At 40.6% G+C, this 23889-nt stretch overlaps 1 protein-coding gene across 9 annotated transcripts in view; it reads left to right on the top strand.

Moving 5' to 3' along the window:
* Window positions 1-23889, top strand: part of DLG2 (discs large MAGUK scaffold protein 2) — a 1573258-nt gene that overhangs the window by 669992 nt on the left and 879377 nt on the right. The window contains exon 1 of one of the 9 annotated variants that reach the window (XM_046015630.1): window positions 846-1070. The exons of 7 other annotated variants lie outside the window; for them this stretch is intronic. In XM_046015630.1, coding sequence (XP_045871586.1) covers window positions 993-1070 — 78 coding nt within the window. In that variant the 5' untranslated portion in view covers window positions 846-992. Of the gene's footprint in view, window positions 1-845; window positions 1071-23889 lie in introns of those variants that run through there. One more of the 9 variants, XM_046015632.1, reaches the window with a different exon arrangement.

Here is a 23889-nt window from a genome sequence, read left to right as displayed (position 1 = left end):
CTTAAAAAAAAAAAAAAAGAAGAAGAAGATTGCCCCATTTTAGTTTAAAGGTGGATTTAAGCCCCTCTCCATCCCCTAGTCCCCATGTTGAAAACCTGTTCTTATAAAAGAGGCTTCTGTTGCTTTAGAGGTAGAACTGATGGGTTTGGAAACGAAGGACCTTTACCCATGCATTTGGGAGTACACTTTTTTTCCTGCTCACTGTGCCCTTTGTCCCCAGGCCAGTCCCCAAATAAATAAAGTGTGGCTCTTGCAAGCTGTAGATAAGCCTGGAGATGATCAGAGATTAAGACTTTTCTTGGACCAAAAGAAGTTGAGGAGGGGGCAAAGGACGGACATTTCTGTTTCCAGCCAGCCTACCAGTGGAAATTCTTGGAGCTTCAGAGCAGGATTCAGGCTTCAGGGACACCTGTTTGTGCCCACAGGGCCAGCTCCGTGGTGGCCTTGACTCTCCCCTGGCCCCCCTCACCGAGCCAGGCAGCTCCTGTATTGGCTGCTTTACCTGCGAGCCTGTATGTGGATCTGTCTTTTCGTGGCCACTGCCTCCAGCACGTACTGTCAAGACGGAGGGAAGCCAAGCGAGGAGTGCAAATGCCGGAGCCTAGAGCGGGAGGTGAGCCGCCTCCTGGAGGAGTTGACTGCGGCTTCCCTTCCTCCTGACACACATGGAGTTTGGTGACGGTGCCCGAAGAACCGCAGACGGATACTTCGCGGCTGGGTGTGTGTGAGTCGGCTACAGAAGGCAGCACCCGCCTCACCCGGACCTCCTGCTGGCAGGATGTAAATATACCTGCAGACCGGCCAAACAGGACTGCCTTCCCCCCCACCCCCTCCTTCCTCCCACCCTCTCCCTCGGCTAACCAGCATGAGAGGAACTGAGAAAGCAACAGCCTGCAAGTGACAGCTCCAGCCGGATTCCGTTTGTCTCTGAGCCGAGGTGGGAAGTTGATTGTGCAGCAGCTTCATTGTGAATTCCTGCCATTGGCATCGCTATGTTTGCCTCTATCTGGTATGCCAAGAAGCTGGGTCGCAGGTTCGTGCACAATGCCAGGAAGGCAAAATCAGAAAAGGTATGGAATGAGCGGGGATGAAGATTACCTTTCCGATTTGCCAACTGCCTGCTCTGGGCGGCTAGTCTGAGGGCAAACGCAGTCTTTATTAGCTTGAGATGAGAACCTGCTTCTCACTGTGAATGTGGTCCATGCCACTCACAGGAGGGCTAACTCTTGGAGCTTTGCTACTTGGGAAGGGAGCAGTGGGGGTTAAGCAGGATCATCTGCTCATCAGAATATTAGGTGAAATCATCAACTGATAGACTGGCTCGGTGGAGACTTCATATTCCTTTAAATGACATGGTGGGGGGGGAAGCAGTTGAGCTGCTGAAATATTTGCTTCTTCCAGGAGCTCTCTAGTAAACTTGTTGCTATCCTGCGTTATTTTTATTACTACCGTGTTTGGTTCTGAAGGGGGCATTATAAATCCCGGAGCCTTTCTCCAGTACTTGTGTCCTAGTGTGTGTCCTAGGAACACATATTTCGGACTCTCAGTAACATTGACCAGACTCCAGAGGGGTGTTGGGATCTTTTCAGATCCACCGAACCATCATTTCAAAAGTGTTTATGATGAGTAAGAATTATGTTTATCATTGGTGAGCCATGGCCATTTAGAGAGTGGTTTTTTATTTCTTTTATTCAGCATGACTAGTTTTTCCTTCTAGAGAACCTCTGTGTAGATTTCCCTCTTTAATTATCTTCCACTAAGAAAATAAAATGGCCTGTAAGTCTTGAGATGCATTTCAAGCTTTCATCTCTAATTTGTCCCCTGCTTTCAGAGGCACTGACCAGACTGCCACATTTAGGAAATTCTGTGTCCAATTTGATAGGTGTTGGGGAAACTTCCTTGGGAAACAAAATTTTGTGAAACTGGGATTTTTTCCATATTTCTCTGAGGCTCTTTGGTCCAGTTTCCTTCCTGCCTTAAATCTCCTGGTGAGATTGACCCAGAGATGGTTTTTCTGAACTGTGGCATAGTCCTTCCTCCCAGCTGCAAAGGTTCCTTCACTTGGACTTGCTATTTGTTCCTCCAGAGTGGAAATATTGGTAATATGAAAAAGAATCCAGGGATTAAACCCGAGATATGACTGTTTGTAGTATGAAAAGAGAAGACATTATTGGAGTTCTGACTTTAGGATTGTAGCTTTTTCGACTGTCTAGATCTGAGGATTGTAGAATGATGACAGACTTGTTATTTAATGGCCCTTTTGGTGAGGGAAGCGGGCAAGGAGGGGTAGAATTGATCCCTTTCCTATTCTGTATATCCCAGGTGACAAGGTTGCAAATGTAATTGTCATGTACCCGCAGCATATACATTGAGCAGTTGGGTTTGGGGGTTTGGGGGTTTTATTGTGGGTTTTATTTTTTGTTTGTTTGATTGGGTTTTTTTGCTTCTCAAGTGATTTTTAAGGAAAGAGACTTGTAAGTAGGTCTTTTATTGGAGCAAATGTTTTGAAAAAGTGCCTTCTTCTTATGAAAATTATAGGTTGTATGGATGAGAGGACTGTCAGGACCACAAATGGCTCTGAAAGCCACAGGGAGATAATGCCTTACGCCAAATTAGTATGCAAAGAAAAGTTGAATCTCCCAGTGGCACTTAATACAGACTTGGGCCTAAATGTGGAGAACAGCAGTCTGAAATGCTTTGTATAGAACCTGAAAGGATGGTAATCCAACAAAGTAACATGGGCTTCTGCTTCTTGAGAGTGGGGAGAAGCTAGTAAAGGGCCTTGATACCTACCTCCATTTCGTTTCTGTGGTGACTGATGCTTAGGACAGGTAAGAAGAAACCAAATGTAGAATTAATGGCTTTAAATTATTTATTTCTCTTGCTCAGGGAGTAAGGAAATCAACATTGGAAAAATGAAGTTTTGCAGAATTATAAGGACCAAAGGAAAATTATTAACTCAAATGCCCTTGTGCTAGCCAGGGGATCTAAGAGGAGTTGATTTTGAACACCAGGTGATGATAGCTAATATGAAAATAGCATCCTTTTTTTTTCCATGGGTTTGTATTCACAGTGTTCCTAGAATAAATTAAAAGGTATGCTGCCTTGAACAATGAAGGCCCTCAGTCAATGCTTGGTATATGGAAATAGTTTATTTATTCTGTGTACCTAATTTTATTACATGCCTTATTTAAACTAACTATTGTGTATTAATATTTTGTCTAATGAGTTCAGCAATGAAGTTTAACTGGGAAGACAGTTAACAAATCATACTGCAAGCTGAATAAATTCATGTAAAGTATTACTATAACATTAGAAATCACATAGTTGCAAACATGGAGGGGGATATAAAGTGCTGCTGACTGTATGTTGTCATGCTTTATTATAAAATGGAGGAAGATGAATAAAATCAGATGACCATTGAGTTCTACCTAGAGAATGACTGGTATATTTAAATGTGAAACAACTATTACTAGGTTCATAGCATGTTTAGCATTTGGGGGTATAAATCTGTGTCATAGATAGTGAATGTGATTTCATTTTAGTACCTTCTGTAAAATTTGGCTTTTTTTTTTTTTTGCAATAGGTAGCATAGTTTTATTTTCTCCTTCTCTAGTAAAACAACCTGCACCCATCATAGCCCATCAGTCCTATTTTAGCATTCAGGTGTGGTCTGGGAAGTGAATTCCTCAAGGCTGGGGTTAATTGAAAAGCTAATTGGGAATGTGCAAGTCTAAATGCCATCCCTAAACATGCAGTATGCCTTATTCATGGTTGCCTGGTCTACTGTTTTACCTCATTCAATGCCAATAGAATTAAATAGCAGCATGGAATGTAATGATAATAACAAGCACAACAGTAGTATTAATGATAGCCCTCGCCCACGCACCTTATACACCAGGTGCTTTTTGCCTGTCATCTTCACAGCAATCCTGTAAGGTAGAAATCATTTTTCTTGAGTCCCAGAGAGACAAGTAGCTAGCCCAAGGTCACTAAGTTAGTAGTAAGTGTCCATGCTGGGATTCGAGCCCAAGTTTACCCAAGCTATTCCAAAAATGACTTCTTGAGTCTACAGCACTCTCCTCCATCCACCTGTCACTCACCTGTCTTGCTTGAATGAGGTTAACCATTCTTCTTACCTTGTCCCTTTCTTTTGATATAAAAATTCAAAAGTCATGAGGTTTACAGAATCAAAGTTACCGATCCTGTAACTCAGTCCCCTTATTTCTGATAAGACTCTACCTAAGCTATCTTGAGTAGATAATCATCTGTCCTGTTATTGAAGACTTTACACTCTTTGTCCTCTTTAGTTGGGTAAGTATAGCAAGCTGTCATCCTGGCACCTATGATTCCTTTGAAATAGCTGGTAATTGTCATATCATCATAACCCAAACGTTGGAATTTGTACTCATAGCTCATCCTAATGAAACCAAAGATGTCTTTCATCAGAAAGAACTTAAATGTTTGGCAATTGCAGATGCATCTTTTTTTAGAGTGAGTCAAAGATATTAGGTGATTCACATTGTCGTTTTTCCAAAAAGAAAACCAAAAGGTTCTTTGTTATTCTTTCATTAAAAAGACAGTCTGTGCATACCAATAAATTCTTTGAACAAAATTATTTTAAATGTGGTAATATGAAATCAAAACCAGCTGGCTAGAAAAGAATACCTCTGTTCTAGTAATTATTCTTTTTTTTTTTTTGACCCCATGTAATTAATTCAGATGTTAGTGTCTTACTTTTATGCCTTTTGGTCACATTTTGACTTAAATTGCTTAATTTAGGCCATCTCTAGATTGTATTACTCTAAAAGAGCAGCCGAAGAAGCTTTAAGATAAATTGAAATGCAATTTCTGTTGACATAATAATATGCAGAAGTAGAAAACACTTGAAATTGTGAAACTTCACTGCCCCATCAACATTGCTTCTTTCATTTGTTTTTGTTCTCATTTTTATATTTAACTATTTTTATTTTAAGTATACACCCTGAAAAGATGCATGATGCCTTTGGGAAAGACTGGCATCAATATCCATCATCTAATAGACACAACTGTCGATGAGCTTAGCAGTGATATATAACCTACAAGTGATATGACTGAGCCCAAGTGTCCTGACATTAGGCCATTTTTACGTTAAAGAATTCCGTAAGAACCATCACACTGGTTCTACTCTCCTTTTCACCTAAACCAAAAACATTTCTTCAACATAAACTAAAATGGAAAATCAACTAGTAATGCATTTGCTGGCAGTATGGCCAACAAGAGTCAAGAATATCCTGGGTGACCCTGGCATAACATGAAAAGCATTGGGCTTAAGGTGAGGACCTGGAGGGAGGGATTTAAATCAGTCCTATTCTAGGCTATCCAGCCCAATGCCAATCATCTGTGCTCTTCTAGGCCTCAGTTTTCTTATTTGTGGAATGGAAGTAACACCTGTGCTTTGGTAGAATGCCAGTGTCCTCATGATCAACCCAAACCTCTCACCATGGTCTGCAAGGCCTCTCATGGTATGGCCTCCGCTTTCCCCTCTGCCACTACACCTTTTCCCTCTTCCAGGACACTCTGATTTCAGCATCCTGAACTACTTTCAAATCCCTGAATGTCCCATGCTTTTTCTAGCTTCTAGGATTTTTCTTTTCCTATTTGGCTGATGAGCAGACCACAAGCTAGCCTTATGCCTCACTAATTGCACCCAACTTTAAGTAACATTGCCATCATGAGGAAACCTTACCTGGCCCCTGCAAGCCCAGGATGGGTCTTCCATTGGCTCCCACAGCTGCTTGTATATTGGCTGTAATCATCTTTCCTTCCCTGTATTCCTCATCAGAATATGGATTCTCCAAATGAAGGACTGTTCCATCTTGGATGCCTGGAATATGGCTATCTCTCATAATCTATTTCATTGACTCTAGGTTGTCCTCAGTTGAAAGATGCTCCATTATTTCATGTATTATTCGGGAAAAAAATATTTTTTTTTAAAGATTTTATTTATTTATCCGACAGAGAGAGATACAAGTAGGCAGAGAGGCAGGCAGAGAGAGTGAGAGGGAAGCAGGCTCCCTGCCGAGCAGAGAGCCCGATGCGGGACTCGATCCCAGGACCCTGAGATCATGACCTGAGCCGAAGGCAGCGGCTTAAACCACTGAGCCACCCAAGCGCCCGAAAAAAATATTTTTAATGGAACTTTACCACATCATTAGTTGTAAGATGCATCTTGATTTCAGAGATGTTCAAATATAAAAAGAAAAGTTTATTTTTAGAATCAGTGAAGTATGGCATAGCTGAAAGAATGAATAATGAATGGGTTTTTTTTGAGGATAAATGAGTTAATATAGATAAAGTGTTTAAGGTTACACTTGCTATCAAATCACTTTTATGTCTTTGCAGATCATAACAGTACTTGGCATAGGGAAATTTAATAGATAATCCTAAAATATATCACACATTTTATTCTGTGCTGATGAGACTCAACTGGCATTATTTGTCCTATTCTGGATTTAGGAAGGTAAATGAAGAAAGGGAAAATGGAAATGAAGGTTATGGAAGAAATAAATGAAAAGTAATCAAGCTGAGAGCATTTAGATTGCAGAAGAGAAAGCTTACAGAGCCTCCTTGCCTCTAACTACATGTTTATATGTCTAAACAACAAGGAGAGTTAACTTTCACTGAATTTTTTCGGTGAGCTGAGAACTGTGCTAATATGAAGATTTAGTGAGATAGTTACCATTATTACGTTTTTAGAGCAAAAACACATCACCAGGAAGCTGGGATTAGACACCACTTCTGACTCTAGACCTCAAGCTCTAAACCAGTAACGATGCTCTAAACCAGTAACGATGTATGTGTGTGTGTGTGTGTGTGTGTGCATACAGTACATATAGAGTACTGTACATTATACAATATATCCTGTACATTGTACTGTATATATGGCATATGTTTACAGTGAGCTAGATATCAAGTTTATTTTTCCCTGTAAAAGATCAATATTAACATAAATTTAAGGCAAATTCAAAAATTTAGCTTAAGCATAAGAAGCAACATCTTGATGTTGAAGACTCTCCAATCCTCAGTGAATGATAGGATCTTCCTACGTCTATTTTTGCCTCATAGCAGATTGAAGAGTAGCCTGACCAAGAGAGCGATGGACAGATTGTCCTCTCAGGTCATTTTCTTAGAGCCTTCTGAGTCTTTGAGAGCTCATCAGTCGTGAGCAGCAGCATGACTCAGCGCCTGTGTCTGCTGGCTGTGGTGACAGAGAGGACAGGTGTTTGTCCACACTGAATACAGCCCTGCAGTTCTCCCTTGTCACCTGGCAGGTGAATCAAGCAACACAATGGACAGCAGCACCTGTTCGGAAGTCCCAGCTGTGCTACCCACCCTGGAAGAACCCAAAGTGCAGCTGTAAGCAGGACAGGGAGGGAGACAGAGGGGAAGGACAGGATAAGAGATATGCCAAAATGAAGGAGGGGGAGGTGGGCCAGAGAGGAAGATAGCAGGTCACAACCACTGTAAAATTGTTATTAATAATGATAATGCCTTGCACAATGACATGGACTTTACATGTATCATCTCATTTAATCCTCACTACAAACTTCTATGGTAGTCTTATTTCAGCTCCCATCTCCCATGGAGAAACTGAGGTATATAAGTGTTGGAGAATTTGTCCACAATCATAAATCATGAAACCGGCATTCAGGGCCAGAGCTAGCTGAATCCAGAGCCTATCACCCTAACTATCCGTCTGCTCTTTAAACTTTTCTTGGGTTAGGTGAGCCATTGGTGAGAAGGAACAGACCAACACAACAGCCATCTTCTCATCTACCTGAGCCTCATCTCTGTGGAATAACTATGTGGCTGGAAATAAGACTGGACTTTTCACTGGGGGTCCTCCAGGAATCAGATATCCAGATAGTTTAATTTCAGTGCAGTTTATAGAACTTAAGTTGCAAAATGGTTTTTTTTTTTTTTGTCTTGTTTTGTTTTGTATCCTTTAAAATGTTATTCCTCAATCCAGTATCATTCAATGGTATTGCATCGAATGATGAAAATGGAAGGAGAGACTCCCATGTGGTAAGATTAGCTCAACCAGGGGCGCCTGGGTGGCTCAGTGGGTTAAGCCGCTGCCTTCGGCTCAGGTCATGATCTCAGGGTCCTGGGATCGAGTCCCGCATCGGGCTCTCTGCTCAGCAGGGAGCCTGCTTCCCTCTCTCTCTTTCTCCGCCTGCCTCTCTATCTACTTGTGATCTGTCTCTGTCAAATAAATAAATAAAATCTTAAAAAAAAAAAAAAAGATTAGCTCAACCATGATGATTCTTGTAGAGATAAAATTGGTAATCGGATAAAATACACATCTTATTTACATATGTACTATATTTTGGGGGTCAATAGAGAAACCATCTCATTTTAAATAATGCTTTGTGGTATTCACTAATTCCATCTGAGGTAGTCTTGTTTCCCCAAATAAATTATTAAGTTGTTAATTAAATTATTAAATCATTGTAGACTCTGTCGCATTCTACCAGGACACCTAGCACATCGTAGACCCTAATAAATACTGGCTGAATGATTGAATTGGATAGAGGACTCTGAGCTGTATGGGGATAAAGACCGGATTAGGAGTCAATAGGCCTGTGTGTCATCTACTTTGTCCCAAGCACTTGTCCTTCTCTGGCTGAGTCTCCCAGTCTCTCTGGGTTCTTCATCTGCAGTCAGATTCCTTTCAATTTTAACATTCTGTGCTTCTAATTGTGATTTGCTGTAAGTCTGCTGAGTCCTTCAAGGAGAGGATTTGGTCTTATTTGTCTTTGTGCTTCTGGCACCTAGAACAATCCTAGCATGAAGAAAACTTAAAAAAATGTATGTCAAATGAATATACAAAACAGATCTGGAAAGTCTTTAAGTATCAGTAAGAAGAATATAGTGGAAAATCTATCTGGTTTCAAAGTGGGAGCAAGATAAGAGACACTTCTTTATTGCCTTTTTTTTTTTTTTTTTTTAAGAAAATGGGAATATGACACATTGGATAGCTCTAGGGTAGGAGGCTCTGGTTTTTTTTCCTTCCCACTCTCCATGCCACTGACACTGAAGTGAAACAAACAGTAACCAGCAGAATACCAGAGTTCTTTTCAACTACCAACAATGATATGTCAAACTGTAAAATTTTCCAGCTGCTTTTTCCTATCTGCTAGAAGATTGCAGGCTTATATTTGAGTGTGAAATGTTTATTTCTTATACCTTCTCAATCTGAAAAGTCTGGTTATGTAGAGAATCCCCACCCCATTGGCTAAGGACTGAATGGTATCTCCCAGCCCAAATTCATATATTGAAGCCCTAGTCCCCAATGTGATTATATTTTGAAATGTGGAAGTAGGGATTTGGGGAGATAATTAAGATTAAATGAGTTGCCAGTAGGGAGGTCCTGATCTGATAGGACTGGTGGACTTGTAAGAAGAGAAAGATTTCTCTCTTCCTCTCTCTCTAGGTCTCTTTCTCTCTTTCTTTCTCTGTCTCTCTCCCTCCTCTGTCTCCTCCCCTTTACTCTCTCTCCCTTTCTACCCCTCATTTCTTCCCTTTCACACTACTTGTTAGTCTAGGCCCACTCTGATTTACAAACAGAAACAATTTGCTTTCTATACCATCCAGTCCACAGCTCCTCAACACTGACTGTGAGAGAAAGTTTGTACTATGAGGGGGGCATCCAATTCTTCACCATCATTTACAGCAAAGCGTGATGAACAAGTCTGAGGCAGTAATCAGTGACATTGGTGTTCACTTTCATAGCGGTATCAAACTATGATACTATTTAACATGAGAAATTTTGGTGACTCTCTAGCACGGGGAGAGTGGAAACTAATGTGCTGAACATGAGGAAAAATTATGTTGGATGTGGGGCACTTGGAAGGGGGTTGCTGTTTGAGAAGGTATAAGAGAGTAAGAAAAATACTTTTCTTTCTTCTTCTCTGAACACCATTCTGGCCTAGGACTTATATTCATGTCATTGTTTCTTAAGTTCCTTGGATAAATCCTTTGTCACCTTTACTGACCTCTTTTCTTTATACATTTTGTGAATGCTCTTGTTAACACACCCAAGAACAACAGTATGACAGTGGAAAACAACAGCTTTGAGTTCAAATTTGACTCAACACCTTACAGGTTGGGTGACCTTAAGCAAATAACTGTATCTCCTTAATTATTAATGTTCTTACGTATTTAAAAAAGCGCTAACCATCCTTGCCTGGATTTTTGATTCAGTTAAAAACTACATATAGGGGCACCTGGGTGGCTCAGTGGGTTAAGTCTCTGCCTTCAGCTCAGGTCATGATCTCAGGGTCCTGGGATCGAGCCCTGTGTTGGGCTCTCTGCTCAGCGGGGAGACTGCTTCCCTCTCTCTGCCTGCCTGCCTCTCTGCCTACTTGTTATCTCTCTCTCTGTCAAATAAATAAATAAATAAATAAATAAATAAATAAAATTTAAAAATAAATAAACAATGTCAAGCATCTGGTCCGTTGTAAAACACTTAATATTTCCTTCCTCCCTCTCTCATTTCCTTCAGTCCATTCATTTTCATCCTCTACATCATTCCAGAAGGGATGCAAAGCAGCTTTTGATAACTTTTTCATTAGTGATACCTCTTACTCTACTACTCCCTTGGGCTTCAGAACAGACCTGCCCTCCCATCCTAGTTTTATAGAGTGAGGAGATGTATAATTATGTCCCTGCCACTGGTTAGAGGAGAAAACTTACTGAGGAGAACATCTTACGTGAAAATTATCTGTACACTGACTATGGGGGACTTCTTGGTTTTGACTTCTTTTTTAATAAATAAGTCCTAGGTCATTTTTATAAAATATTTCCCCCCCCCCCAACCCTGCTCTGTCTCCCACCTTTCCCATGCCTCTCCTGTCTCAACACACACCATGCAGTTTTTGAGAGAGTGATTCTGGGTGTTTGGTGACTGTCACTCAAAGCACATTACTTCTTTTTTTTTTTTTTTAAGATTTTTATTTATTTATTTGACAGAGATCACAAGCAGGCAGAGAGGCAGGCAGAGAGAGAGAGGAGGAAGTAGGCTCCCTGCTGAGCAGAGATCCATTCATCTGTTGATGGACATCTAGGTTCTTTGCATAGTTTGGCTATTGTAGACATTGCTGCTATAAACATTCGGGTGCACGTGCCCCTTCGGATCACAACGTTTGTATCTTTAGGGTAAATACCCAGTAGTGCAATTGCTGGGTCATAGGGTAGTTCTATTTTCAACATTTTGAGGAACCTCCATGCTATTTTCCAGAGTGGTTGCACCAGCTTGCATTCCCACCAAGAGTGGAGGAGCCGAACCCACATTCTTAACTACAGTGCTGCATTATTGCCCATGTCTTCCAAGTGAGCAAACTGACCCCCCAGGAAATGTGAGATTGAGAAGTTTCTTGCCCAGTGTGGGTGACAGGCAAGCTTTTGGGATTTGAACTCAGATCTTCCAAATACCAGGCCATCCCTTCTTTTAGCCAGAGCGTTACTGTTCCACCCACCATTGAGATGGATGGCCCCACATCTATTTCCTACGATCTCTCAAGGAACTTTAAACACTACCCTTTTAGTCAGAAATAAACAGCAACTGGTAGATTCCTTCCGTTTCACCAAGAGTATTATTGGTTTGTGTTCCTGTTATTGGATGGTGGTATTAATAACGTATGATGATATTTTCAGTAAATAATCCTTCCAAATTCACTGTGACTTCTGAGCCCTGTTTCCATTAAAAAAAAAAAAAAAAGTTACCCAACAGGATGGCATTTGGAAAACAATTCCACACCAGTGGTTGCATTAATTGCTACTTTGAGTGTTCCTGCTGTGAAATGAATGGAGCCACTTTGGATCTATTTCTTAGAAATAACTATCTTTATTACCTCTGCTCTAGGATGCACAGTTTTGAGATTTTTGGAGGCAAATATCTTCACTAATCTGTTTCTATTTTCCGTTCTCATTCCGTAAGTAATCCTTTTCACTGTTATCACCATTTTTAATGTTCTCAGATTGAATTTATGGAGGGCATGGGATGTTACAGGACGTTTTTGCCTCTTGCTCTCTCAGCATATAACATTCAGTTAACTCCCCAAGTGTAACATTTTGAATATCATGTTTAATTCAAATGTAATCCATTATTTTATTAAAGTTTTTCTCCCCTTGCAGAGCTCTAGAATTTGCAAAAGCTTTATGGAAATGGCTTATGCGATACACAAATAAGAATTTCTTTTAGTATTAGTCATTTCTCCAGCATTTTAAGAAAAACTGGAGGAAATGTAATATCACAAAATGGTGCTTATTTGCAATTATGAACTCTACTATGCCTTTTCGAAAACAAATTTAAATACATTTCCAATTAATTTATGCTTTCATCTCCTCATTTCTTATAATTCACCTGTCTAGTTGTCCTGACAGATTCAAAATCATATTTTTTCCAATGTTTCCAGGTTGACCTCCTGCTGGCCATAGGAAGATAAAATTCTAGAAAATAAATGAGTTTACTGTGGTGTCTTAAGTTGATTAAGAATTTAACAAATACTGGGCGCCTGGGTGGCTCAGTGGTTTAAGCCGCTGCCTTCAGCTCAGGTCATGATCCCAGGGTCCTGGGATCGAGTCCCGCATCGGGCTCTCTGCTGGACAGGGAGCCTGCTTCCCTCTCACTCTCTCTGCCTGCCTCTCTGCCTACTTGTGATCTCTCTGCCTACTTGTGATCTCTCTCTGTCAAATAAATAAATAAAATCTTTAAAAAAAAAAAGAATTTAACAAATACTTATTTACCATTTGTATGGAACAAGGACTTATTTACACAGTATTGCTACTTCAACTACTGAGTGGGGATTTCTAAAGGGTACAGAATGATCAAGCCTCAGTCCCAATGTTGATGAAGTTCAGGAATAGATTAGGGAGAAAAGAACATACACAATTAAAGCAAACTCTTAGATGTGCTTTCCAGTATAAATAACTTGTTTTTGTTGCCTTGCTAGACCCTCTGCTTTTTCGCTAAATCTTATCATTCTAGAGCTGTGGAATCATGCCTGATTGCAAACCACCTGGCTTACCTCTCATACTCAGAGCCCCACTCTCCAAGTTTAGAATAAAACACACCTGGTCTGACTATGCTCTTAGGTAGCACACGTGGATAGGCATAGTGTTCTTGGAAAGAAAAAAGAATGCCTTAAATCAAAGTAGACTTTCTTATTTTTAATACTTCTGTTAAGATATATCAAGACAAAAGAGTGGAGGATTTCAGAACACTATTTCTGAATCCAGTGTTCCTGGGTTCAAATCCCAGCACCATTACTAACTAACTGTGGGACTTTGAGCAAATTACTGAAACTTTCTGGGTGCTTCAGTTTCCTCATCTAGAAAATGAGCATAACATACCTCCCTTGTAGAGTTGTTATGAGGACAGAATGAGGAGATATTTGTGATATAACAGGCATTATCTAAGTGCTTTTAACTAAGTAGTGTGGTCATGTCATTTAAAAGAAAGAGATTTGGGGGTGGGTCTGGTTGTGTGGAACCTCTCAAATGAGTGGCCAGTTCTCCCAACTCATACTCTGATCATGATCTTGACTTACAATAGGACTGCTCTGAATTGCTTCATAATCATGTGCTCTACAATGTTGGCAGGAATGGGCGTGCAAATCTCTGCCCCCATACAGCAACCCCGAGCTTTACTGAAGGTGCTTTTAGAAGGTGGCTGTGAGATACAACCCTGACTTTAAGCCATTGGCCTCGCCACAGATGCTGGGACTACTGCCATGTGGTTGTTGAGTCATTAATTTGAAAAGCATCTGCCCAAGAGTGTCTGCCTTGATATCTACCCAAGAGAACATCCTCTGAGGAGGTAGGGCAAGGGCCTCTAATTAGTATAATGAACTTCTGTCTTCCCAAAGTACCAGCTCTGCTTTTGGAAAAGAATCAATATTCATCATCACTATTTGTTGCTCAGTGATACAGAGATTTCCATGTGTTTCTGTGCTCTTAGGGCCTGTTCAGAGCATGTGAGAACATTCAAATACCAGAAGATGGCTGACTTTTGCATTTTGAATTAACATTCTGTGTTCTAGAATGCATATTACCTCTTTTCCATGTCATACCTATTTATAATTAGTACAGTTTAACCACTGCTTGAGCAAATAGCTTATCTTTCTTAAATGGAACTATTTCCTTTTCTTTAAGGAAAATAGCCATTAACTTTGAGTAATTTCTAGAAAAAAAACCTCAACAATCCATAAGTGTATACATTTGGTAGGTGCCTTACAATATGCTGAGGAGCTGGGGTGTGATGGTGAACACGGCCTGTTCAGTACTCGAGGGATATATTGTGTGGTGGATGAGGGAGACACTAATAAAACCTGAATATAGTCCAACTGCGATTAAATAAAAATACTGTAAAACATGCCATTTTAATCACTTTTCTTTTAAGTTTACAAAGAGTGGCATTGAGTACATTTACAGTGTTACACAACTATCACCACTATCCATTTCCAGAATTTTTTTCATCCCGAAAAGAAACGTTATACCAATCTGAATATGGTCTTAGTGTAAAAACGTTCAGATTTTCCCCATCTGACCTTCCTAAAAAATCTACTGATTCAATTACAATAGTTCCATTTACCTGTTAAAGCCATTTCTGTTTTAAGATTTTATTTATTTATTTGACGAAGAGAGAAATCACAATTAGGCAGAGCAGCGGGCAGAGAGAGAGGGGGAAGCAGGCTCCCCACTGAGCAGAGAGCCTGGTGCAGGGCTCGATCCCAGGACTCTGAGACCATGACCCAAGCCAAAAGCTGAGGGTTAACCCACTGAGCCACCCAGGCACCCCTGTTACAGCTATTCTAAGAGTGTTTTGGAAATACTTACAAATACCTGAACTTCCATTATTTCTTTGAGAAGATTTTAAAATGTCCCAAGTAATGATGTTAAACGTTTTACTCAAGTAATGCAATTTAATTTTGGCTGCGTACCTTTAGCTTTACTAAGATTAGTAATTAAATATTTAGTTATGTAGTAAATTAGCAAAGGCACATGATCATTGGAAAGTAGGTACTCCGTTTACTGCAGCTTAAATGTTTTACAAGGTATTGTAATGTAACTAGTAAATTAATAATGACAATTTGGGTTTCAGCTAATTAAAATCTTCCTTAGCACTTATTAATTTGAGGATCGAAAGGAAAACAACTTTGACAGTGATGATAGCTGTTAGATGGTTTAGCTGCACCGACCAAAGACAAAATTGGGAAAATAGAATATATGTAACCAGTTGTAAAGATAAAAAGTCACTTTCCAACCATCTCCCTTATGAAATGTTATTGGTAAATCTAAACAAGGATTCAAGATTCAGGGAAGAGAGAGACCTTGTCATCAACTTCATACCCGTATTCAGTCAAAACGTTCTCCATGAGAGCTTACACAGTTGCAATAGCGAACCCTCGGTCGCCAAGTGCCCAGACCTGAGCTAGATCTGTTGAAATAGCATCATAGGATACAAAGAATTCAGTTCACAATCTTAGATTATTATGGCTGGAAGCTATTACATTAATATATAATAATAATAATAGCTGATTATAATAGGTAATATATAACAAAGCCCTTTTGTAGCTGAAGAAATTGAGGCCCAGAAATATTTGGCTTCATAAAGTTAGCTCTTTCATAACCTAGGTCTTTATTTCTTTTCCTATAATAGAAACTACATAGTAGGGAAATGTGAAAAACATGTCAAGGAAGGTTTATCTAAGTACAGTCACTCAATCTTTAGTTAATTCGGAAAAACAATGTGGTTTGGATGCGGAAGCATCAGCTTTAGAGTCCAAAGGACTTGCACTTGAATCAGCTTTGCCTGTTACTAGCAGCCAAAGTTACTTAACCTCTTGGGGGCTCAGTTTTTCCAGTGATGAAATAGGGATAAAAGTGATGAGTTGCTAGCCTAATGATGCTGTAGACAGGAGGTGTGCAGAATTCGATCCATTTATTCACTCAAGGAAATAGCAATTGGAATTCCTAATATAGTCTCAGTTAAAGGTATAATAATAAAAAAGACATAGTCTACCCAAATATCCTCCCCAGCTTCTCTGAAGGATTCAGGCTAGTGAGGGAGAGAGCTGTGCAAGTAGACTATCATGCGGCATGACAATTCAAATTTATTCATCCAAGTTGTGCAATAATAGAAGTACTATATAAAAAAAAAGAGAGGTACTATAGATTCATTTCTATTTGGAGGTATAAAGGAGAAGTGGAGAAGAAGAGGTGGGCCCACAGGACAGGTGACAGAGCTTGGGAAGAGTCTAACAGGACAAGAAGGTGTCTGCCAAGCAGACAGGGTGAGGGAGGTCGTTCTGAGCAAAGAAAACAGCTTGAGCAAAGCACAGATTCCTCAAAGAGCATGGCCTTTTCATGTAACAACAGGAAGTTCATCAAGGCCTGAGCATAGAGTGCACACGGGGGAGTGGGAAGAAGTGACTTTGGAAAGGTCGAATGGGGCCAGATGGTGAAAAGGCTTGGTTTGCCATCTGAGAAGTTTGAATTTTATTTGATGAGCGATGAAGCTCCGATGTCATGGAAGGTTTGAAGGACGGAGGGAGGAAAGGAGGAAGAGCCAGACAGAGACAGAGGGAGAGGGGACAGGTTTGACATTAGATTCAGAGTTGGGAAAACTGATCTGGTGGCCGTATGGAGACTATATGAAAAGATGAGCAAGAGTAGAGGCGAGGAGACCTTTTGGGAGGCCTTTATAGTGCTCTCAAACCTGATGTATATCAAGTTCACCTGGAGGGCTTATAAAAACGAGGTTGGTGAACTCTACTCTCAGAGCTCTGGATTCTGTAGAGCTGAAATGAGTAACAAGAATTTGCATTAACAAGTTGCCAGGGGCTTCTGCTCCTGGACCCTGCTTCTAGAATCACTGCCATAAAAGATGATAAGGGGCTCACTGGGGCCTGGATGGAGGCAGTGAGATAGAAGTGGTTAATGAAATCTGGTGGTGAGGGCCTGGCTCACTGATAAGCAGCACCCTTGTGATACACACTTCCCCGCTGAGATTTTGCCAGGATCTTCTGCCTGCGCCTGAGGCACTTGAAATCGCTGGAGGGTATGAGGGGAATTAACGTGCATCAGCTGTTGCCTACCAGGCTTGGAGTGGGTCATGGTGACCTGTGGCCTCCAACGAATGTTAATGCCAGAAATCTCCCTGAGAATTTCAGAACTCAAATTCCTTTGTTCTAGTTGTTGTTAAATGAAGAAATCAATTCCGAGTGCAGAGAAGAAAGAGACTAGCCCGGAGCCATGGGGCTGTTGAATGTGGGGAGCGTGGTCGCTGATGGAAGGCGCTGCCGAACAGCCTTGCCTTCCCATCTGGGCCGCGTGCGCACTCTGGCTTCAGGATTGGGCCAAGGGAAACAAATCTGGCTGCTCTTGAGCCCTTCCACTGGTTCATTCCTTTGAAAAGTAAGCGCATACTTGACTAAGGAGGTTCATAGTATCTTTTCTTTTGGTTGGACAAGGCTTTTCTCTTGTTTGTGTGTATTTGGTGCTGGTGTTTGTTTTTGAGCCAAACATGAGCGCTCTAATTACTTTCATTATAACCAAGGTTCCTTTGTCATGTCGTCCCATTGTTCTGATGAAATGGGCTTCATCTGCTGAGTGTAGGAAAAAGGTTTTAATTGACATAATTAACTCTGGGGTGGTTACCTTGGATTTAAAAGAGGCGGTTGATTCTTCCAGAATATGAGGGTATTGCCTGACAGGAGCCAAGCACACTGTGTGTAATAATGAAGGTGGTTTGGGAAGAATTTTGTGCTCTTAATTAGGAATGAGATGAGGTAGCCTTCTGTCGGCGGGAGGCTCAGGACACAGGGCTGAAATTGCAATGAGTATAATGGGATTACCTCACACTTGAGACATTGCTCTCACTAAAGGGGGCACAGAGCTATCCCTTTACAAACCTACGCTAGTGTGAGGTGGGGGTGTGGTAGTGGGATGTTTTGAAGAGAAAATTGATTGTGTAGTTTGAAGGATTTTTTTTTTTATTCCTCTTTCTTTTCTGTGTGCATGTGTGTGTTCACAGCGAGAAGAACATAAAAACATTTGCCTTTCTCCATTATTGTGCTCCTAAAGGAAGGGCTTTTGAGGGTTGTCTCATATATGAGACAGTATGTTCAGGATGCTCTAAATGATGTCTGGAATAAATATATTGTACTTCTGTAAGCACTTGGTGTGAGTGCCTAATATTGCAGCTCATAAATGTTTACTAAGATAAAATATTATTGCATTAGTCAGTGTAAATTTCTCCCAGGTATAGGGATAGATATTGAGCAGATACTATTAAATGCAATGAGTGTTTGGAAAGTATATATAGAATTCTGAACGCATTTTAATTTCAAAGGAAGGGCAGGTTTGAGTTAATTAAGCACCAGGGACCTTATAAGAGGCACCAAATTAAGTAATCTCTCTCTCCTTCTCTCCCTCTCCCCCACCCTTACTCTTTTTCTCTGCCTCTCTCTCCTGTCTGATTCTTTTCTCTCTTTTCTTTATCATCCGTTCATAAAACTTTAAGTACATGCTTATCAAGTAATGTGTAAGGCACAGTCCGTTTACTAGGACCAATAAGAAGCAACTTCTGCCCTCAAGGAGTTTACATTTTAAATAAGAGGCAGGCAAATCATTAATCACAAAGCAGTTTGTTATCTCCAAGTAAAACCCAAGAGTTTGGGATACGCAAAACAAACAATAGGGGCATCTGGGTTATTAAATCAGTTAAGCTCAGGTTTTGGGGGCTCAGGTCATGATCCCAGGGTCCTGAGATTGAGTCCCTCATCAGGCTCCCTGCTCAGTGGGGAGTCTGCTTCTCCCTCTGCCTCTCCCCCTGCTTTGTGCTCTCTTTCCTTCCCCCTCACTCTCTCTCTCAAATAAATAAATAAAATCTTTAAAAAAAAAAAAAAGAAGAGGAACAGTAATTTCAGCCCGGGAATAGAGAATACTGAAAATGAACTGATCATAAAGGACAAAAAGGATTTTAATAGGTAGAGGTGGGTAGGACGGCCTCCCAGCGTGAGAAAACAGAAAGCAAAGGGACAAGATTATTTTGGGGGAACTGAGTTACCTATTCTGGTTGGTAGGTAAGGTGTAAGGGGGTGCCAGAGTTGCATCTGGAGAGGAAGGGTTGAGCCAGATTGGAGAAAGCCTTGAGTATTATGGTAAGGAGCTGTAATCTAATCCCATGATAGAAGGTAGACATGAAGTGGCACACAATTCAAAAAGCCCTTGGATGAGACAATACAGTATAATAATGGTTAAAAGCACAGACTCCGTCAGGATTTCACACTCAGCCTTTTGTTTATTGCTTAAGTTTGAGGAAGTGATTTGATGTCTCTGTGCTTCAGTTCCCCCATCTCCCAAAACAATGATACCTCCTTCACGCTATTGCTTTTTTTTTTTTAAGATTTTATTTATTTATTTGACAGACAGAGATTACAAGTAGGCAGAGAGAGGAGGAAGCAGGCTCCCTGCTGAGCAGAGAGCCCCATGTGGGGCTCGATCCCAGGACCTGGGCCTCCATCCCAGGACCCTGAGATCATGACCTGAGCCGAAGGCAGAGGCTTTAACCCACTGAGCCACCCAGGCGCCCCATGCTATTGTTATAAGGACTAAACTAACAGTATATGTAAAGCCCTTAATATAGTGCCCAGTGATTGTTCTGGACCAGTACTGCTGCCACTTTCTCCTCCTTTCCTCTGTTTCTTAAACCAAAAGAATTTTAAGCCCTTTTGTGTTCACAGAATTAGCCTAGAAAATAATACACATTTTGTTAAGGTTCATTTGAGCCTTACTGCATGCTGGGTCTTGGGAAAACATTGGTGACAGAAGGATGAATGAGAGGGGTGCCTGGGTGGCATAGTCGGATAAGTGTCCAATTCTTAGTTTAGACTCAGGTGATGATCTCAGGGTCCTGGGATTGAGCCCCACATGGGGGCCTCAGCAGGGAGCTTGGGATTCTCTCTTTCTTCTTCTCTCTCTCAAATAAATGAATAAATGTTAAAAAAAAAAAAAAGGTTGAATAAGAGCCCACCATGTAAATAAGGGATTGCACTACCACACACTAGTGCCCTAATGCAACCCCCTTTATAAAGTGCTCTTGGAATATGAACCAATCCACACATTTGAAGAGCTTTTGTCATTCTCCTTGCCTTATGATGCAGTTACAAGAAAGTTAGGTGTGGAGTTTATCCCTTAATTTAGCACATTAATGGACAACAAAGCATTTATATTTCATTGTAAACCATGGGTATACATCAGGGTTGAGTGATACCCAAAGTGTGGAAGTGGGGTGAGGGCTAGGAAAATAGAAGTCCATTCCCAGATGATATAAGGTAAAAAGGAAATTCAATTTGATGAGTTTCATCTGGGAAGCCTTCCTGAAGAAGGTGGGATTCTAATGCTCTTTGAAAGCCTGGAATATAATATATTGACAGATAAGGTGAGAAAGAAGCATGTCCTGACCTTATGGATCCTGGCACTCTTTTGAAAAAGGCGGAGGGAGCCATGAGTGAGAGCAAGAAATGAAACACTGAAGGGAAGCTCTGAGACTGTATCCTAAAGAAGTCCTTTAAAAAAGGCAATGTAGGTAGAGAAGATGGGCATGGGTAGGGCTAGGGTGTGTGTGTGTGTGTGTGTGTGTGACTCTAGTAAGTGGTTTTAAACACAGAGAAAGTAATACAGAGCCTGGATTTTCAAACTGACTTGGAAGGCAAATACATGATTGTCCTGGGGAGGAGGACGGCAGAAGGTGACAATGGGTTCTCTTTGGTAAGTAGAAGGCTACGCTAGTTCAGGAAGAGTGGGACTTCAGTACAAGGGAAAAAGTCAAGGATGCTCACTCCTCTGTACCAGATATGATGCTGGCTACCATCTGTGTTTTGGTTCATCCCATGCCCCTATTAATTCTGTGGGGGAAGGCGTCATTATTCCTATTTGACAGGAAGGAAAACTGACTTTTAAATAGAACAATTCTCTGAAGACCATATAGTCAGTAAGTCCTAATTAAGGAATTCAAGCAAAGTAGTCCTAATTGGAAAGCTTAAATTCATTGTTTCTACTAAAATGCACCATATCCTTCATCCATCCATTCTTTTTTTTTTTTTTTAAAGATTTTATTTATTTATTTGACAGACAGATATCACAAGTAGGCAGAGAGGCAGGCAGAGAGAGAGGAGGAAGCAGGCTCCCCGTGGAGCAGAGAGGCGGATGCAGGGCTCCATCCCAGGACCCTGGGATCATGACCTGAGCCGAAGGCAGAGGCTTCAACCCACTGAGCCACCCAGGTGCCCCTCCATCCATTCTTTCAGTCACTAACCAGTGAGCCCTTCCTGTGGGCAAGACCGTGTCCATGAGTCCTTTCTTGCTCTGCTTCTACTTGCGATCTGATCTTGGAAGTCTTTTCTTTGACTATTTTCTAACCTGTTAAGTAGGCTTTTGTGAGGATTCAATGAAGTAATATTTGCAAAGAGGCCAGCTATGACACACAGTGGCTACTCAATCAGTGTTGCTTGAATCTAGATTTATATTTCAATAATTTCCAGGTAAATATTCTTAACTATTAACCAGGGAAGCACAAGGATCAATATTTGACATCATTCTTTTTTTTTTAGTTTCTCTCTGTTATTTCAGTTTCTTTGCAATATTATCACGATGAAGATTATATTGATGATAATGTTAACTGGTCTTAGTAATAATAACAGTAACCTTTTATTGAGCACAAACCACATGGCAGGACCTGTGTTAAGATAATGTTATATATTATTTCATTTAATCTTTGCAAAAATTCATGAGCTCAAACTATTCCTATACCCATTTTTTGTATGTGGAAACTCAGGCTTCTGAAGGTTAAGTGACTTCGCCAAGATTGAATAGCCAATAAATGACAGATCAGGATCTTAAACACCAAATGCCTTTATTTAAAGGAGACAGTCCCATTCTCTTCCTTAAGTGGAAAAAAAATGGCTTTCCTAAATATGCATAGACATCCCACAGCACACATCTACTAAAATGCTGATTTGGTTGGATAGAAAATGTGAGATTCAATTTCTTCTTGGTTGGGAACATTTTTCTTTACAGCATTCAATGCTAGTCTCTCTAGCTAAGCCATCCAGGAGTGATGATGGTTGGGTTGATTTTCGACATGTATCTTGGAGGGACTAAAATAGAACAAAGAGGACTGAAATGGGATCAAGAAAGGAGAGATATTAGATTGTTGTCAAGGGGCTGGGGTAAAAAATTACAAAGTGGAGAAGGGGGGTAGTATGAACCTTTTGCAGTTTCAGTTTCTACACATTTAGAATTTGAGATTTGAAAAGAAAAGGGAAAGAAATGGAAGGGGGTCAGTGATTAAGTTTCAGGCCTCCAGAATAGTAATTAAATTCAGTAGAGAAGGGGAAGGAAACAACAGCTCCACCGCTAACATTTATTGATAACTCGTGATGCGCTGGATGCTGAGCAAAGTATCCAAATGTTAACTCATTTGATCCTCTCCACACGATTATGAAGTAGGTGCTGTGATCACTGCTTTACAGGTGAGAAACTGAGTATTGGAGCAGCAAAATAACCTTTGAAAGGTGACACAACTAGTGAAGCCAAATGGAGCCCATTTCTAACTGAACTTTTAGTGATTTGCCCACTGACCACTGTCTTGACCATCAGCGAGTCAAACCTGAAAGTCCAGAGGCAGAAGTGGCCCCTATTCCTCACCAGCCCTAGCCACACCTGCTCCAAATCCCCACCTTGAGAGCACAGATTCTGATTTTTAGACCTGAGGCAGCATGCATGCTTTGACAAAGAAAGAACTTGGCCCTAGGAGTTTGGCAATTGTTCCCCATCCCCCCCCCCTCCCCAACTGCACAATTTTCAGCAACATTTCCCCGGGGCTGAGTGTGTTCATCTATAAAATGGGGAAATTGAACATGAAGATTATATGATATAAATGCAAAACTTTTTTGTAGAGCCCTGTACTTGATTAGTGTTCATAACAGAAGATAAAATACAACAATATTATTAATAGCATGTTTTTAATACAATGCCTGACTCTCAGAGGTGTTCATTTGACATCATGGTCCTTATCAGCGTCTAACTTAGAATATTAACAGGCACATGCAAGGAGTTCCATAGTTCTGCTCAATGAGCCAAGTCTTGTGTCCTTACTAATAATAACCACCTCTCCCAGATAAATTCTTAGAGTATGTGACAACGCTACAGTAAAGCTTCTTAGAATAACATTTTTATTAAATAAAATCCCTATGCCTTTAGGGGGACAGTAGTGCACATTGTATAATCCTCTGCTTTGCATATTGAAATTCAGCTACCAGCCCTTGCAAAAGGAATTCAGAGGCATCTGAAAGTGGAGGATGACCTTCACATTTTCATAAAATAAATGATTAATGTGGGGACCATTAATTCCACCCATACTCAATTCCCCAAACAGCTTTATCCATCTTGAAAAAGGCCTTTCTTTCACTTTCAAGGATAAATGATACATATTTTTAATACAATTATGAACAATCAGGTATATAATTTATATTTGTTATGCATAATAAAATATATAATTAAGCATCACTTCATAATTAATCAAGGCATTAAAACCTAGAAGTGGCAAGAAGCTACTCTTCAGCATCCTCAGTTGGGGAGATTATTTATAAATAGAATTTTAGGATTGTTCCTTTTTTTATTTTTATTCCTGGTTTTTATTCCTGGTTCATTCTCTCCAAGTGTCATTGGATAGGTCATTCTTGACTATATACTGCATTTGGATGCATGCTTTAAGCGGAGTGATCAGAGACCACTCACCTACCCTGTTCAGATAAAATCTAAGGAGCCAGAAGTTTA

This window comes from Meles meles, chromosome 8 (genome assembly GCF_922984935.1).
Source record: "Meles meles chromosome 8, mMelMel3.1 paternal haplotype, whole genome shotgun sequence".
Classification (NCBI taxonomy): Eukaryota; Metazoa; Chordata; class Mammalia; order Carnivora; family Mustelidae; genus Meles; species Meles meles.
The sequence above is the reverse complement of the archived record's forward strand: the minus strand, read 5'-3'. Positions and strand labels throughout refer to the sequence as shown.